At 46.1% G+C, this 16,139-nt stretch overlaps 1 protein-coding gene across 5 annotated transcripts in view; it reads right to left on the reverse strand.

Annotated features, from left to right (window-relative positions):
* The window catches only part of LOC106596771 (receptor-type tyrosine-protein phosphatase mu), a 300,100-nt gene that overhangs the window by 159,341 nt on the left and 124,620 nt on the right, over positions 1-16,139 (reverse strand). For all 5 annotated transcript variants that reach the window (XM_082973221.1, XM_082973223.1, XM_082973222.1 and 2 more), the window contains 2 exons: positions 7,329-7,416; positions 2,694-2,770 (listed from right to left, as the gene is read on the reverse strand). In XM_082973221.1, the coding sequence (XP_082829347.1) occupies positions 2,694-2,770; positions 7,329-7,416 (165 nt within the window). The remainder of the gene's footprint in view (positions 1-2,693; positions 2,771-7,328; positions 7,417-16,139) is intronic.

The raw sequence follows: 16,139 nt of genomic DNA on the forward strand, positions 1-16,139 counted from the left end.
GCTAAATGACTCACTACTGTAGTGGCTCTGGATAAGAGAGTCTGCTAAATGACTCACTACTGTAGTGGCTCTGGATAAGAGAGTCTGCTAAATGACTCACTACTGTAGTGGCTCTGGATAACAGTGTATAAGGTCTATAAAATCGAGCACACAGCCATGCGATCTCCATAGACAAACATTGTCAGTAGAATGGCCTTGCTGAAGAGCTCAGTGAGTTTCAACATGGCACCGTCATAGGATGCCACCTTTCAAACAAGTCAGTTAGTCAAAATGTCTGCCCTGTTAGAGCTGCCCCGGTCAACTGTAAGTGCTGTTATTGTTAAGTGGAAACATCTAGGAGCAACAACGGCTCAGCCGCGAAGTGGTAAAGCCACACAAGCTCAGAGAACGGGACCGTCGAGTGCTGGAGCACGTAGCGCGTAAAAATCATCTGTCCTCGGTGGCAACACTAACTATCGAATTCCAAACTGACTAAGCTGAACGTCAGCACAAGAACTGTTCTTTCGGGAGCTTCATGAAATGGGTTTCCATGGCCGAGCAGCCGCACACAAGCCTAAGATCCCATGCGCAATACCAAGCGTCGGCTGGAGTGGTGTAAAGCTCGCCGCCAATGGATGCATAGTGCACACTGTAAAGTTTGGTGGAGGAGGAATAATGGTCTGGGGCTGTTTTTCATGGTTCGGGCCCCTTAGTTCCAGTGAAGGGAAATCTTAATGCTACAGCATACAATGACATTCTAGAAGATTCTGTGCCTCCAAATATGTGGCAACAGTTTGGGGAAGGCCCTTTCCTGTTTCAGCATGACAATGCCCCCGTGCACAAAGCGAGGTCCATACAGAAATGGTTTGTCTAGATCGGTGTAGAAGTTTTTGACTGGCCTGCACCAGAGCCCTGGCCTCAACGCCCATCGAACATAAAAACATGTTGTGGGTTTTTTTAACATCGGGTGAATGTTTTTTTTTGCACCCTAAAAGAAACATTATATAATCATCCACACAACTGGACCGTTTTTGTGTTTTGGGGACATATATATTGTGATGTCCTGACAATGTTCCCACCAGACTGTTCCATAAACCTAATGAAACATTCTGGGAACCATTAGATAACAGATGGTGTAAAGGGGTGTAGTAACTGGTGTCAGGGAAAATCAGACGCAGGAGAGCAGGACTAGGTAGTAGCAGGAGCAGTTTAATCCAAAAACCAACGGCATAAAAATACAACAGAATATGGGCAGAAAAAACCCGACCCGCACCAGTAAACAAGTACACCAGCACTTACAACAAACAATCACACACAAAGACATGGGGGGTAACTGAGGGTTAAATACACAACAAATAATGAGGGAAATGGAAACCAGGTGTGTAGGAAAAACAAGACAAAACAAATGGAAAATGAAAAGTGGATCGACGATGGCTAGAAGACCGGTGACGCCGAACGCCGCCCGGACAAGTATTTTTTTTGTGTTATGAGAACATTTTCTTCAACCTAACGAATGTTCTGGGAAGGTTTGGTTTGCTGGGTCCTCATGATGGCCTTAAAGTGAACGGTGCTTGGAGAGGGAAATCATTTAAAACACTGCATTTGCTGCTTGCCCACCTTGCATTATCAATTTACGCTTGGAAATGTTTCAGACGTAGATTATGAATGTACGTCTGAAAGCGTAACAACAGATTACAAATGACCACATTAAAGGGCAGAGAGGGGAGAGACAGAGGGGGGGCGGGGTAGAGAGAGGGAGGGGAGAGACGGAGAGGGGGGGTAGAGAGAGGGAGGGGAGAGACGGAGGGGGGGCAGGGTAGAGAGAGGGAGGGGGGGTGGGGTAGAGAGAGGGAGGGGGGGTAGAGAGAGGGAGGGGAGAGACGGAGGGGGGGTGGGGTAGAGAGAGGGAGGGGAGAGACGGAGGGGTGCAGGGTACAGAGAGGGAGGGGGGGTGGGGTAGAGAGAGGGAGGGGGGGTAGAGAGAGGGAGGGGAGAGACGGAGGGGGGGTAGAGAGAGGGAGGGGGGTGGGGTGGGGTAGAGAGAGGGAGGGGGGGTGGGGTGGGGTAGAGAGAGGGGGGGGGGACGTACCATAGAGCCCCAGATCCTCAGTTTCCCCCGTCAAACCATTAGCCTTTCCTCTATTCAGTCCATCTCTTATTCAGTCCATCTCTTATTCAGTCCATCTCTTATTCAGTCCATCTCTATTCAGTCCATCTCTTATTCAGTCCATCTCTTATTCAGTCCATCTCTTATTCAGTCCATCTCTTATTCAGTCCATCTCTTATTTAAATAAGGAAGACATACGAGTTTAAATAAGGGCCAATGTCTGTGTGTGTGTGTGTGTGTGTGTGTGTGTGTGTGTGTGTCTGTGTGTGTGTGTGTGTGTGTGTGTGTGTGTGTGTGTGTGTGTGTGTGTGTGTGGTTCTGTCTGTCTGTCTGTGTGTGTGTGTGTGTGTGTGTGTGTGTGTGTGTGTGTGTGTGTGTGTGTGTGTGTGTGTGTGTGTGTGTGTGTGTGTGTGTGTGTGTGTGTGAGTGTGTGTGTGTCTGTCTGTGTGTGTCTGGCCCCTCACGACTCCCGTGCCAGCCACCTTCTCCCTTCGACAGGGACCAAGGCAGCGAATGAGCGCAATGACCTTTGCGTCCATGTAGCTAGCTGTGTTGTGTGTGTGTATGTGTGTATGTGTGTGTGTAGCTGGCTGGTGTGTGTACTTACATCAACGTAATTTGCATTAATGTAATCGGAGTTCTGCTCTCCCTCCAGGGGCTGGAGTCTGACTCGGGAGTGATCATCTGGAAGAGAGGAGGAGAGGAACCTGTTCAGAATGAACCACGTTAATCAAGGAGGGAGGGACACAGACAGAGAGAGAGGAAGGAGAGGGAGGAGGAGGAGAGAGAAAGGTAGGAGAGAAAGGAGAGGGAGGAGACGGGAGAGGAAGGAGAGGGAGGAGGAGGAGAGAGAAAGGTAGGAAGAGAAAGGAGAGGGAGGAGGAGGAGAGGGAGGAGGAGGAGAGAGAAAGGTAGGAAGAGAAAGGAGAGGGAGGAGGAGGAGAGGGAGGAGGAGGAGGAGAGAAAGGTAGGAAGAGAAAGGAGAGGGAGGAGACAGGAGAGGGAGGAGGAGGAGAGGGAGAGGGAGGATAAGTGGGAGAGAAAGGAGAGGGAGGAGGAGGAGAGGGAGGAGAGGGAGGAGAGAGGGGTAGGAAGAGAAAGGGGAGGGAGGAGACAGGAGAGGGAGGAGGAGGAGAGAGAAAGGTAGGAAGAGAAAGGAGAGGGAGGAGGAGGAGAGGGAGGAGGAGGAGAGAGAAAGGTAGGAAGAGAAAGGAGAGGGAGGAGGAGGAGAGGGAGGAGGAGGAGAGAGAAAGGTAGGAAGAGAAAGGAGAGGGAGGAGACAGGAGAGGGAGGAGGAGGAGGAGAGGGAGAGGGAGGATAAGTGGGAGAGAGGGGTAGGAAGAGAAATGAGAGGGAGGAGACAGGAGAGGGAGGAGACAGGAGAGGGAGGAGACAGGAGAGGGAGGAGACAGGAGAGGGAGGAGGGGGAGAGAGAGGAGGAGGAGAGGGAGAGGGAGATAGGTAGGAAGATAAAGGAGAGGGAGGAGACAAGAGAGGGAGGAGAGAGGACAGGGAGGAGAGAGAGAGGGAGAGGGAGATAGGTAGGAAGATAAAGGAGAGGGAGGAGAAGTGGGAGAGAGGTAGGAAGAGAAAGGAGAGGGAGGAGGAGGAGAGGGAGGAGAGGAGGAGAGAGGGTGGGAGGAGGAGTGGGAGAGAGGTAGGAAGAGAAAGGAGTGGGAGGAGGAGAAGGAGAGGGAGAGAGGTAGGAAGAGAAAGGAGAGGGAGGAGGAGGAGAGGGAGGAGAGGAGGAGAGAGGGTGGGAGGAGGAGTGGGAGAGAGGTAGGAAGAGAAAGGAGTGGGAGGAGGAGAAGGAGAGGGAGAGAGGTAGGAAGAGAAAGGAGAGGGAGGAGGAGGAGAGGGAGGAGAGGAGGAGAGAGGGTGGGAGGAGGAGTGGGAGAGAGGTAGGAAGAGAAAGGAGTGGGAGGAGGAGAAGGAGAGGGAGAGAGGTAGGAAGAGAAAGGAGAGGGAGGAGACAGGAGAGGGAGGATGAGGAGGAGAGAGGTAGGAAGAGAAAGGAGAGGGTGGAGGAGAAGGAGAGGGAGATAGGTAGGAAGAGAAAGGAGAGGGTGGAGGAGTGGGAGAGAGTTAGGAAGAGAAAGGAGTGGGAGGAGAGCGAATGAGAGGGGAAACATATGCAGACTGGCATCGTAGTGCAGCAGTAGGCTTACTAAGGAGGTCATCAATGAAGACATGAAGCTATGCTCAAATAAAAACACTGGGCATACACCACTTTATCAAAATAAAAAAGCATTGATATCTTCAAGACTGTTTTAGACACGAATAATAATAATGATACTTTTAACCCATACAGTATATCCAGTATTTCTGAGTCAGCCACTACCCAATGATGACCATTCCAGTAGTCAAATGAATTCAGTTTGATAACCAGCAGTCAAATGAATTCAGTTTGATAACCAGTAGTGAAATGAATTCAGTTTGATAACCAGTAGTGAAATGAATTCAGTTTGATTACACTAGAGCTTTGTACAGCTGATATAGACAGCAGCAGAGCCAAGGTCTTAGACCAGACAATCCAATGAGAAAGACTCACGTAATAACTCAAACCCAGGGTGAGGTGAACGCGCTTTGGTGATGAAATTTCACTTGCTTATTTTAATGAAAAAATTACATTTTTTTTTTACCCAAGACAAGTACGAGTCTTCAGGTTCTGAACGGTACAGTTTCGGTTTTTCCTCTAACGTATAATTAACATTATATACAGCGGGTCACATTGGATAACCTAATACAAACTCCCATAATAAGCACCAAGCTCTGTTGACAGAGCGTTGCCGCTTTCTAGTAAGCAACGTTTTAAAGGATTTTACTTCTGAAAAAGTTGTTTCGGGCTGGGTCGCAAAAAAAATAAAAAAATACTAAATAAAAACTTGAAAGAGGAGCTAAATAACGTGTTAAAGTTAAAGTTATATATAATATAAAGTTCAGTCCGTTGATATTTCAGACAGACGCTTGTTTTTGGTTAGAAATCTTCTGGAAAAAAACCTTGAATTTCCCATTAATATGAAAAGCATATATATATATATACACTGCTCAAAAAAATAAAGGGAACACTTAAACAACACATCCTAGATCTGAATGAAAGAAATAATCTTATTAAATACTTTTTTCTTTACATAGTTGAATGTGCTGACAACAAAATCACACAAAAATAATCAATGGAAATCCAATTTATCAACCCATGGAGGTCTGGATTTGGAGTCACACTCAAAATTAAAGTGGAAAACCACACTACAGGCTCATCCAACTTTGATGTAATGTCCTTAAAACAAGTCAAAATGAGGCTCAGTAGTGGACTCCACGTGCCTGTATGACCTCCATACAATGCCTGGGCATGCTCCTGATGAGGTGGCGGATGGTCTCTTGAGGGATCTCCTCCCAGACCTGGACTAAAGCATCCGCCAACTCCTGGACAGTCTGTGGTGCAACGTGGCGTTGGTGGATGGAGCGAGACATGATGTCCCAGATGTGCTCAATTGGATTCAGGTCTGGGGAACGGGCGGGCCAGTCCATAGCATCAATGCCTTCCTCTTGCAGGAACTGCTGACACACTCCAGCCACATGAGGTCTAGCATTGTCTTGCATTAGGAGGAACCCAGGGCCAACCGCACCAGCATATGGTCTCACAAGGGGTCTGAGGATCTCATCTCGGTACCTAATGGCAGTCAGGCTACCTCTGGCGAGCACATGGAGGGCTGTGCGGCCCCCCAAAGAAATGCCACCCCACACCATGACTGACCCACTGCCAAACCGGTCATGCTGGATGATGTTGCAGGCAGCAGAACGTTCTCCACGGCGTCTCCAGACTCTGTCACGTCTGTCACATGTGCTCAGTGTGAACCTGCTTTCATCTGTGAAGAGCACAGGGCGCCAGTGGCAAATTTGCCAATCTTGGTGTTCTCTGGCAAATGCCAAACGTCCTGCACGGTGTTGGGCTGTAAGCACAACCCCCAGCTGTGGACGTCGGGCCCTCATACCACCTTCATGGAGTCTGTTTCTGACCGTTTGAGCAGACACATGCAAATTTGTGGCCTGCTGGAGGTCATTTTGCAGGGCTCTGGCAGTGCTTCTCCTGCTCATCCTTGCACAAAGGCGGAGGTAGCGGTCCTGCTGCTGGGTTGTTGCCCTCCTACGGCCTCCTCCACATCTCCTGATGTACTGACCTGTCTCCTGGTAGCGCCTCCATGCTCTGGACACTACGCTGACAGACACAGCAAACCTTCTTGCCACAGCTCGCATTGATGTGCCATCCTGGATGAGCTGCACTACCTGAGCCACTTGTGTGGGTTGTAGACTCCGTCTCATGCTACCACTAGAGTGAAAGCACCGCCAGCATTCAAAAGTGACCAAAACATCAGCCAGGAAGCAAAGGAACTGAGAAGTGGTCTGTGGTCCCCACCTGCAGAACCACTCCTTTATTGGGGGTGTCTTGCTAATTGCCTATAATTTCCACCTGTTGTCTGTTCCATTTGCACAACAGCATGTGAAATGTATTGTCAATCAGTGTTGCTTCCTAAGTGGACAGTTTGATTTCACAGAAGTGTGATTGACTTGGAGTTACATTGTGTTGTTTAAGTGTTCCCTTTATTTTTTTGAGCAGTATATATAAAATTAAGTTTAAGCAGTACTAAAATATAAAAATACTACACGGTCGTGTCTCAAAATCTGACCTCTATATTGATGTATGTCCTGTGGACTCTAGAAGAATGATGACTGGTTCAACGGTCTGATGCTATATTCCAGATTATTAAAATGTTTTATTCTCTGGCCTCCAATAACGGATTATCATAGAGACACATGAGGTATGGACCATTGGTTTTCTTAGATTAGTATCTACAAAATTAACTTATTATTTTACCCATTGGTCAAAAGATGCATTTTTGATTGGACACTCTAATATAATATAATATAGATCCATATTGATCAGAGAGGAGATAGAGAGACCAGTCTATAATATAGATTCATATTGATCAGTGAGGATATAGAGAGACCAGTCTATAATATAGATTCATATTGATCAGAGAGGATATAGAGAGACCAGTCTATAATATAGATTCATATTGATCAGAGAGGAGATAGAGAGACCAGTCTATAATATAGATTCATATTGATCAGAGAGGAGATAGAGAGACCAGTCTATAATATAGATTCATATTGATCAGAGAGGATATAGAGAGACAAGTCTATAATATAGATTCATACTGATCAGATAATGCTTTATACACACATGCAATAATATTCCCATATCGGTTCTTCATCCGGTTCTCATCTTTCTTCGCGGAGTCCCACGGAGCTGACTGTCCCTCAAAGAAGCTCTGAAGAGAGGGACAGAAAAGAGGGAGACAAAGAGAGGGAGGAGAAGAACAGAGGGAAGAGGACATGAGACGTGATGTCAAGTGTCAAGCCTTTAAATGATAATACCAAGTTAAAGAACAAAATATTCTCTGTCAGCATCTAAAAAATGGACATTTTGGAAAGACAGAAAAAAGGTAAAGAGCAAGACAGAAAGGAGAGAGAGGGAGAGAGAAGAGACAGAGAGGGAGAGAGAGAGAGGGAGAGTGAAGAGAGAGGAGAGAGGGAGAGTGACGAGAGGGAGAGGGAAGAGGGAGAGAGAGGTGGAGAGAGAGAGAGATAGAGAGAGCGCGAGAGAGCGAGGGAGGGAAAGGGAAGAGGGAGATAGAGGTAGAGAGCGCGAGAGAGAGAGGGAGGGAGAGGGAAGAGGGAGAGAGAGTAGAGTAGAGAGCGCGAGAGAGAGAGGGAGGGAGAGGGAAGAGGGAGAGAGAGGTAGAGAGCGTGCGAGAGAGAGAGGGAGGGAGAGGGAAGAGGGAGAGAGAGGTAGAGAGAGCGAGAGAGAGAGAGAGAGAGGGAGTGGGAGAGGGAAGAGGGAGAGAGAGGTAGAGAGAGCGAGAGAGAGAGAGAGGGAGAGGGAGGGAGATGGAAGAGAGAGGTAGAGAGAGCGAGAGAGAGAGAGAGAGAGGGAGAGAGGGAGGGAGATGGAAGAGAGAAAGAGAGAAAGAGAGAAAGGTTCCAGAATTCTGAGAGGGGTTGTATCCACATCATTATATAGACATTAGAAGGTAACGGGAAGAGAAAGGTTCCTGGGGATTCATGTCAAACAGAGAGCCCATTAGGATGTCACACAGGGTGTGTCACGCTCAAATAGCTCCCCCAGCGTCACTCTACCACAGCAGCCAAAAACAAGAGCCCCATGTCTGTCTGTCTACCCCTCAGCCTGTCTGCCCGTCTGTCTGTCCGTCTGTCTGAAAGACATGTCTATTTTTCTGTCAGTCAGTCAGTCTGTCTATCTGCCCACCTCCCTCTCTCTCCGTCTATCCATCCGTCTGTCCGTCTGTCTACCCCTCAGCCTGTCTGTCTGTCTGAAGGACTCAGTCATTCAGTTCAGGGAGAATAAAGCCTCATCTTCAGATCCACAGCACTCAGATGACTGGCTTATGAAATATGGATCTCTCTCTCTGTCTCTCTGTGGGGATATCTCCAAACGGATCCTATACCAGGCACAATTAAGACAAATTATAAAAACACACCAGCCTCACTGCAAACTGCAGTTCACATGGGTTTGGGTGTGTGTGTGTGTGGTGTGTGTGTGTGTGTGTGTGTGTGTGTGTGTGCGTGTGTGTGTGTGTGTGTGCGTGTGTGTGTGTGTGTGTGTGTGTGTTGGCTCCAAGGCAGTAGACAAACATGTTACTGTTCATTTTTTTAAGCAATCAACTCAGCGTATCCAAAACGTACACCCCCAATACATTTCCATTTCAACCCCGAACTCAGCCACGTAACAGCAGTTAAATATAGACTCCAGGAACTCTGAACTCAGCCACGTAACAGCAGTTAAATATAGACTCCAGGAACTCTGAACTCAGCCACGTAACAGCAGTTAAATACAGACTACAGGAACTCTGAACTCAGCCACGTGACAGCAGTTAAATATAGACTCCAGGAACTCTGAACTCAGCCACGTAACAGCAGTTAAATATAGACTCCAGGAACTCTGAACTCAGCCACGTAACAGCAGTTAAATATAGACTCCAGGAACTCTGAACTCAGCCACGTAACAGCAGTTAAATATAGACTCCAGGAACTCCGAACTCAGCCACGTAACAGCAGTTAAATATAGACTACAGGAACTCTGAACTCAGCCACGTAACAGCAGTTAAATATAGACTCCAGGAACTCTGAACTCAGCCATGTAACAGCAGTTAAATATAGACTCCAGGAACTCTGAACTCAGCCACGTAACAGCAGTTAAATATAGACTCCAGGAACTCTGAACTCAGCCATGTAACAGCAGTTAAATATAGACTCCAGGAACTCTGAACTCAGCCATGTAACAGCAGTTAAATATAGACTCCAGGAACTCTGAACTCAGCCACGTAACAGCAGTTAAATATAGACTCCAGGAACTCTGAACTCAGCCACGTAACAGCAGTTAAATATAGACTCCAGGAACTCTGAACTCAGCCACGTAACAGCAGTTAAATATAGACTCCAGGAACTCTGAACTCAGCCACGTAACAGCAGTTAAATATAGACTCCAGGAACTCTGAACTCAGCCATGTAACAGCAGTTAAATATAGACTCCAGGAACTCTGAACTCAGCCACGTAACAGCAGTTAAATATAGACTCCAGGAACTCTGAACTCAGCCATGTAACAGCAGTTAAATATAGACTACAGGAACTCTGAACTCAGCCACGTAACAGCAGTTAAATATAGACTACAGGAACTCCGGAAGGGCAATTCAGAATAATGCTCACAATGAATAATTAATATCCAGGCTTCTAAGAGGGGAAAGCTTTCCTTCTATTTCCCTTCATGTATTTTAAAGCCAGAGACACTTTGTTAGCTAGAGAATAAAACCGGGCTTGAGAGTCTTGATCAATCATGGATGTTGCTGAGTCTCAGACGCCTCCATCTATCTCCATGCGGGCCGACTGACCGGGACCGTTTGTCTAAAAGATAGAAGCCTTTCCTTTAAGAGAGACAGGCAGCACAGTGAAATGGAAACCTTTCCTTTAAGAGAGACAGGCAGCACAGTGAATTGGAAACCTTTCCTTTAAGAGAGACAGGCAGCACAGTGAGATGGAAACCTTTCCTTTAAGAGAGACAGGCAGCACAGTGAGATGGAAACCTTTCCTTTAAGAGAGACAGGCAGCACAGTGAGACGGAAACCTTTCCTTTAAGAGAGACAGGCAGCACAGTGAAATGGAAGCCTTTCCTTTAAGAGAGACAGGCAGCACAGTGAGATGGAAACCTTTCCTTTAAGGGTCCTAGTGCATAATATAGGGAATAGGGTTGTGACAGTAAAATATGTCCCTGTCTTCATGGAGCCAGACAGAATAATGTCCCTGTCTTCATGGAGCCAGACAGAATAATGTCCCTGTCTTTATGGAGCCAGACAGAATAATGTCCCTGTCTTTATGGAGCCAGACAGAAATATGTCCCTGTCTTTATGGAGCCAGACAGAAATATGTCCCTGTCTTTATGGAGCCAGACAGAATAATGTCCCTGTCTTTATGGAGCCAGACAGAATAATGTCCCTGTCTTTATGGAGCCAGACAGAAATATGTCCCTGTCTTTATGGAGCCAGACAGAATAATGTCCCTGTCTTCATGGAGCCAGACAGAAATATGTCCCTGTCTTCATGGAGCCAGACAGAAATATGTCCCTGTCTTTATGGAGCCAGACAGAATAATGTCCCTGTCTTCATGGAGCCAGACAGAAATATGTCCCTGTCTTCATGGAGCCAGACAGAAATATGTCCCTGTCTTTATGGAGCCAGACAGAAATATGTCCCTGTCTTTATGGAGCCAGACAGAAATATGTCCCTGTCTTTATCGAGCCAGACAGAATAATGTCCCTGTCTTTATCGAGCCAGACAGAATAATGTCCCTGTCTTGATGGAGCCAGACAGAATAATGTCCCTGTATTTATGGAGCCAGACAGAATAATGTCCCTGTATTTATGGAGCCAGACAGAATAATGTCCCTGTCTTTATCGAGCCAGACAGAATAATGTCCCTGTCTTTATGGAGCCAGACAGAAATATGTCCCTGTCTTTATCGAGCCAGACAGAATAATGTCCCTGTCTTTATGGAGCCAGACAGAATAATGTCCCTGTCTTTATCGAGCCAGACAGAATAATGTCCCTGTCTTTATGGAGCCAGACAGAATAATGTCCCTGTCTTTATCGAGCCAGACAGAAATATGTCCCTGTCTTTATGGAGCCAGACAAGCTGAGATGGATATGTGTCCTCTAAATGGATTTGGAGGGAGATTTCCTCACAGCAGTGCATCTTGGGACAGGAGGGGAGAGAGAGAACGTGATGAAAGCAGCCCAATGTCATCCTCGCTGTCTGTCACTGTCTTTCTGAAGGATACAGTGTTTCATAACCGTATGAAGCTATGTAACAAGACACATCAGTTCACAGACAAAGTTCACAGACACTTCTTTTGGCTCTGGTCTCAAGTAGTGCCCTTTATAAGGAATAGGCTGCCATTTTGGGCACAGACATTTTCACTCTGAAGTCTACAGGGTTTAACATCAATATAGCACCATATAATATATAATAATATATATAAAGAGCTCTAACAAGACAAATCATGGCCAAGACAACTGCTTGTCTTTGTTACATGGCAACTTCATAATAGTTAGTTATAATGAACCAACGAAATGAACTCTCATTCTCTCCCTCCCTCTCTGTTTCTCTCTCTTTCTGTCTCTGTCCTAACCTTCTCCCCCTCTCGCTCCCCCTCTCTCTGTCTTTCTCTCTTTCTGTCTCTGTCCTAACCTTCTCCCCCTCTCTCGCTCCCCCTCTCTCTCCCTCCCTCTCTGTCTCTCTCTCTTTCTGTCTCTGTCCAAACCTTCTCCCCCTCTCTCGCTCCCCCTCTCTCTCCCTCCCTCCCGCTCTATCTCTCTCAGACAATCTTTCTTCAATCTCTTCTTTCTATTTGACAATACCCAATATGACAAGAACAGGGTAGTCAATATTGATAGAGCAAGAGAGATGAAGAGAGACTATGGAGGGCAGACAGAGTGCTCAGAAACAGCACCAACAGTAGAATGAACAGGAAACTCAAACCTCAAAAATAAAGTCAGTGTTTCCGCTGCTATTGTAGTTGTCTCTCTCCTCGTCATCGGTAGGGTCTGTGAGATTATGTACCACTGCAGTTATATTAAATGGTTTAATTGCAAGACTATTTACAATATCCCCTCCCCAGCTTAGTCCTCATCTGTCTGTGTCAGTAATCACAGCAGTGGATGACTCCCAAATGGCACACTATATAGTTAACCCTATGGGCCCTGGTCAAAAGGAAGTGCACTACTACCCCTATGGGCCCTGGTCAAAAGTAGTGCACTACTACCCCTATGGGCCCTGGTCAAAAGGAAGTGCACTAAAAAGGAAATATGGTTCCATTTGGGATGCAAGTGTGTGTGAATACCACCACCTTAAACACACAGTAATGATGTGGAGGCCAAAGAACAGTTGCATGGTTACTGGGGATACACAGACAGTACAGAGACTACGGAACAGCAGCATGGTTACTGGGGATACACAGACAGTACAGAGACTACAGAACAGCAGCATGGTTACTGGGGATACACAGACAGTACAGAGACTACGGAACAGCAGCATGGTTACTGGGGATACACAGACAGTACAGAGCCTCTAGAACAGTAGCATGGTTACTGGGGATACACAGACAGTACAGAGGCTACGGACCAGCAGCATGGTTACTGGGGATACACAGACAGTACAGAGACTACAGAACAGTAACATGGTTACTGGGGATACACAGACAGTACAGAGACTACAGAACAGTAACATGGTTACTGGGGATACACAGACAGTACAGAGACTACAGAACAGTAGCGTGGTTACTGGGGATACACAGACAGTACAGAGACTACAGAACAGTAGCATGGTTACTGGGGATACACAGACAGTACAGAGACTACAGAACAGCAGCATGGTTACTGGGGATACACAGACAGTACAGAGACAACAGAACAGTAGCATGGTTACTGGGGATACACAGACAGTACAGAGACTACAGAACAGTAGCATGGTTACTGGGGATCACGACAGACAGTACAGAGACTACAGAACAGTAGCATGGTTACTGGGGATACACAGACAGTACAGAGACTACAGAACAGTAACATGGTTACTGGGGATACACAAACAGTACAGAGACTACAGAACAGTAGCATGGTTACCGGGGATACACAGACAGTACAGAGACAACAGAACAGTAGCATGGTTACTGGGGATACACAGACAGTACAGAGACTACAGAACAGTAGCATGGTTACTGGGGATACACAGACAGTACAGAGACTACAGAACAGCAGCATGGTTACTGGGGATACACAGACAGTACAGAGACAACAGAACAGTAGCATGGTTACTGGGGATACACAGACAGTACAGAGACTACAGAACAGTAGCATGGTTACTGGGGATACACAGACAGTACAGTACAGAGACTATAGAACAGTAGCATGGTTACTGGGGATACACAGACAGTACAGAGACTACAGAACAGTAACATGGTTACTGGGGATACACAAACAGTACAGAGACTACAGAACAGTAGCATGGTTACCGGGGATACACAGACAGTACAGAGACAACAGAACAGTAGCATGGTTACTGGGGATACACAGACAGTACAGAGACTACAGAACAGTAGCATGGTTACTGGGGATACACAGACAGTACAGAGACTACAGAACAGTAGCATGGTTACTGAGGATACACAGACAGTACAGTACAGAGACTATAGAACAGTAGCATGGTTACTGGGGATACACAGACAGTACAGAGACTACAGAACAGCAGCATGGTTACTGGGGGACACAGACAGTACAGAGACAACAGAACAGTAGCATGGTTACTGGGGATACACAGACAGTACAGAGACAACAGAACAGTAGCATGGTTACTGGGGATACACAGACAGTACAGAGACCACAGAACAGTAGCATGGTTACTGGGGATACACAGACAGTACAGTACAGAGACTACAGAACAGTAGCATGGTTACTGGGGATACACAGACAGTACAGAGACTACAGAACAGTAACATGGTTACTGGGGATACACAGACAGTACAGAGACTACAGAACAGTAGCATGGTTACCGGGGATACACAGACAGTACAGAGACTACAGAACAGCAGCATGGTTACTGGGGATACACAGACAGTACAGAGACTACAGAACAGTAGCATGGTTACTGGGGATACACAGACAGTACAGAGACAACAGAACAGTAGCATGGTTACTGGGGATACACAGACAGTACAGAGACTACAGAACAGTAGCATGGTTACTGGGGATACACAGACAGTACAGTACAGAGACTACAGAACAGTAGCATGGTTACTGGGGATACACAGACAGTACAGAGACTACAGAACAGTAACATGGTTACTGGGGATACACAGACAGTACAGAGACTACAGAACAGTAACATGGTTACTGGGGATACACAGACAGTACAGTACAGAGACTACAGAACAGTAACATGGTTACTGGGGATACACAGACAGTACAGAGACTACAGAACAGTAGCATGGTTACTGGGGAGACACAGACAGTACAGAGACTACAGAACAGTAGCATGGTTACTGGGGATACACAGACAGTACAGAGACTACAGAACAGTAGCATGGTTACTGGGGATACACAGACAGTACAGAGACTACAGAACAGCAGCATGGTTACTGGGGATACACAGACAGTACAGAGACTACAGAACAGTAACATGGTTACTGGGGATACACAGACAGTACAGAGACAACAGAACAGTAGCATGGTTACTGGGGATACACAGACAGTACAGAGACTACAGAACAGTAACATGGTTACTGGGGATACACAGACAGTACAGAGACAACAGAACAGTAGCATGGTTACTGGGGATACACAGACAGTACAGAGACAACAGAACAGTAGCATGGTTACTGGGGATACACAGACAGTACAGAGACTACAGAACAGTAACATGGTTACTGGGGATACACAGACAGCACTAAGAAAGAAGAAAGAGGAGAGAGAATCATTTGAGTTCCCCTGGTATGAATGAATCATTTAGTGAGTTCCCCTGGTATGAATGAATCATTTAGTGAGTTCCCCTGGTATGAATGAATCATTTAGTGAGTTCCCCTGGTATGAATGAATCATTTAGTGAGTTCCCCTGGTATGAATGAATCATTTAGTGAGTTCCCCTGGTATGAATGAATCATTTAGTGAGTTCCCCTGGTATGAATGAATCATTTAGTGAGTTCCCCTGGTATGAATGAATCATTTAGTGATTATAAGTTAGTCTTTGGTCACAGTGCTGAGAACAGGCTCCTTAGAAAGATGGTTCTATAGAGTTCTTCTGGGTTCTCCTTAAGAATCTCCCTTAGAACCCTTGGGAACTACTACAGTGAACTTATTGTACTAAAGAGTGCTGACAGACTGATTACACATGCTGAACAACATGGGCATGCAATACTTACTCTGTCGCGGGTTCATTTCAAATAGCACTTGATAAAGCATACGAAGCGTTACTTCCTAAGGAAGCAGCATTCACTGACTAGTGTCAACATGCAACATAACAGCTGACATATAGGGCTGGTTACTCAGATTTAGATTACAGTTCTCTCGGACTAATTTATTCTCCATTGAGGGAGCTTTTTAGTCCTGGAATAGGCTTAATCAGTGTCTGGGAAACCAGCCCAAAGTGATGTACAGTATCTTAATATAGCTAGGGTGTTTGATTTCGTTTCAGGTTAGGTTATATCAGGTTATATCAGGTTATATCAAGTTATATTTTAATTTTTTTTAATTTCACCTTTATTTAACCAGGTAGGCCAGTTGAGAACAAGTTCTCATTTACAACTGCGACCTGGCCAAGGTTATGTCTGGCTATGTCAGCTACAGTAGAGTTTGCAAAGTTGAACAAATTGATATTTACCATTATACACGCTTTATGAAGTTTTCTAGATGTTATTTTGATCTACTGTACATCT

This window comes from Salmo salar, chromosome 03, assembly GCF_965601325.2.
Source record: "Salmo salar chromosome 03, fSalSal1, whole genome shotgun sequence".
NCBI lineage: Eukaryota > Metazoa > Chordata > Actinopteri > Salmoniformes > Salmonidae > Salmo > Salmo salar.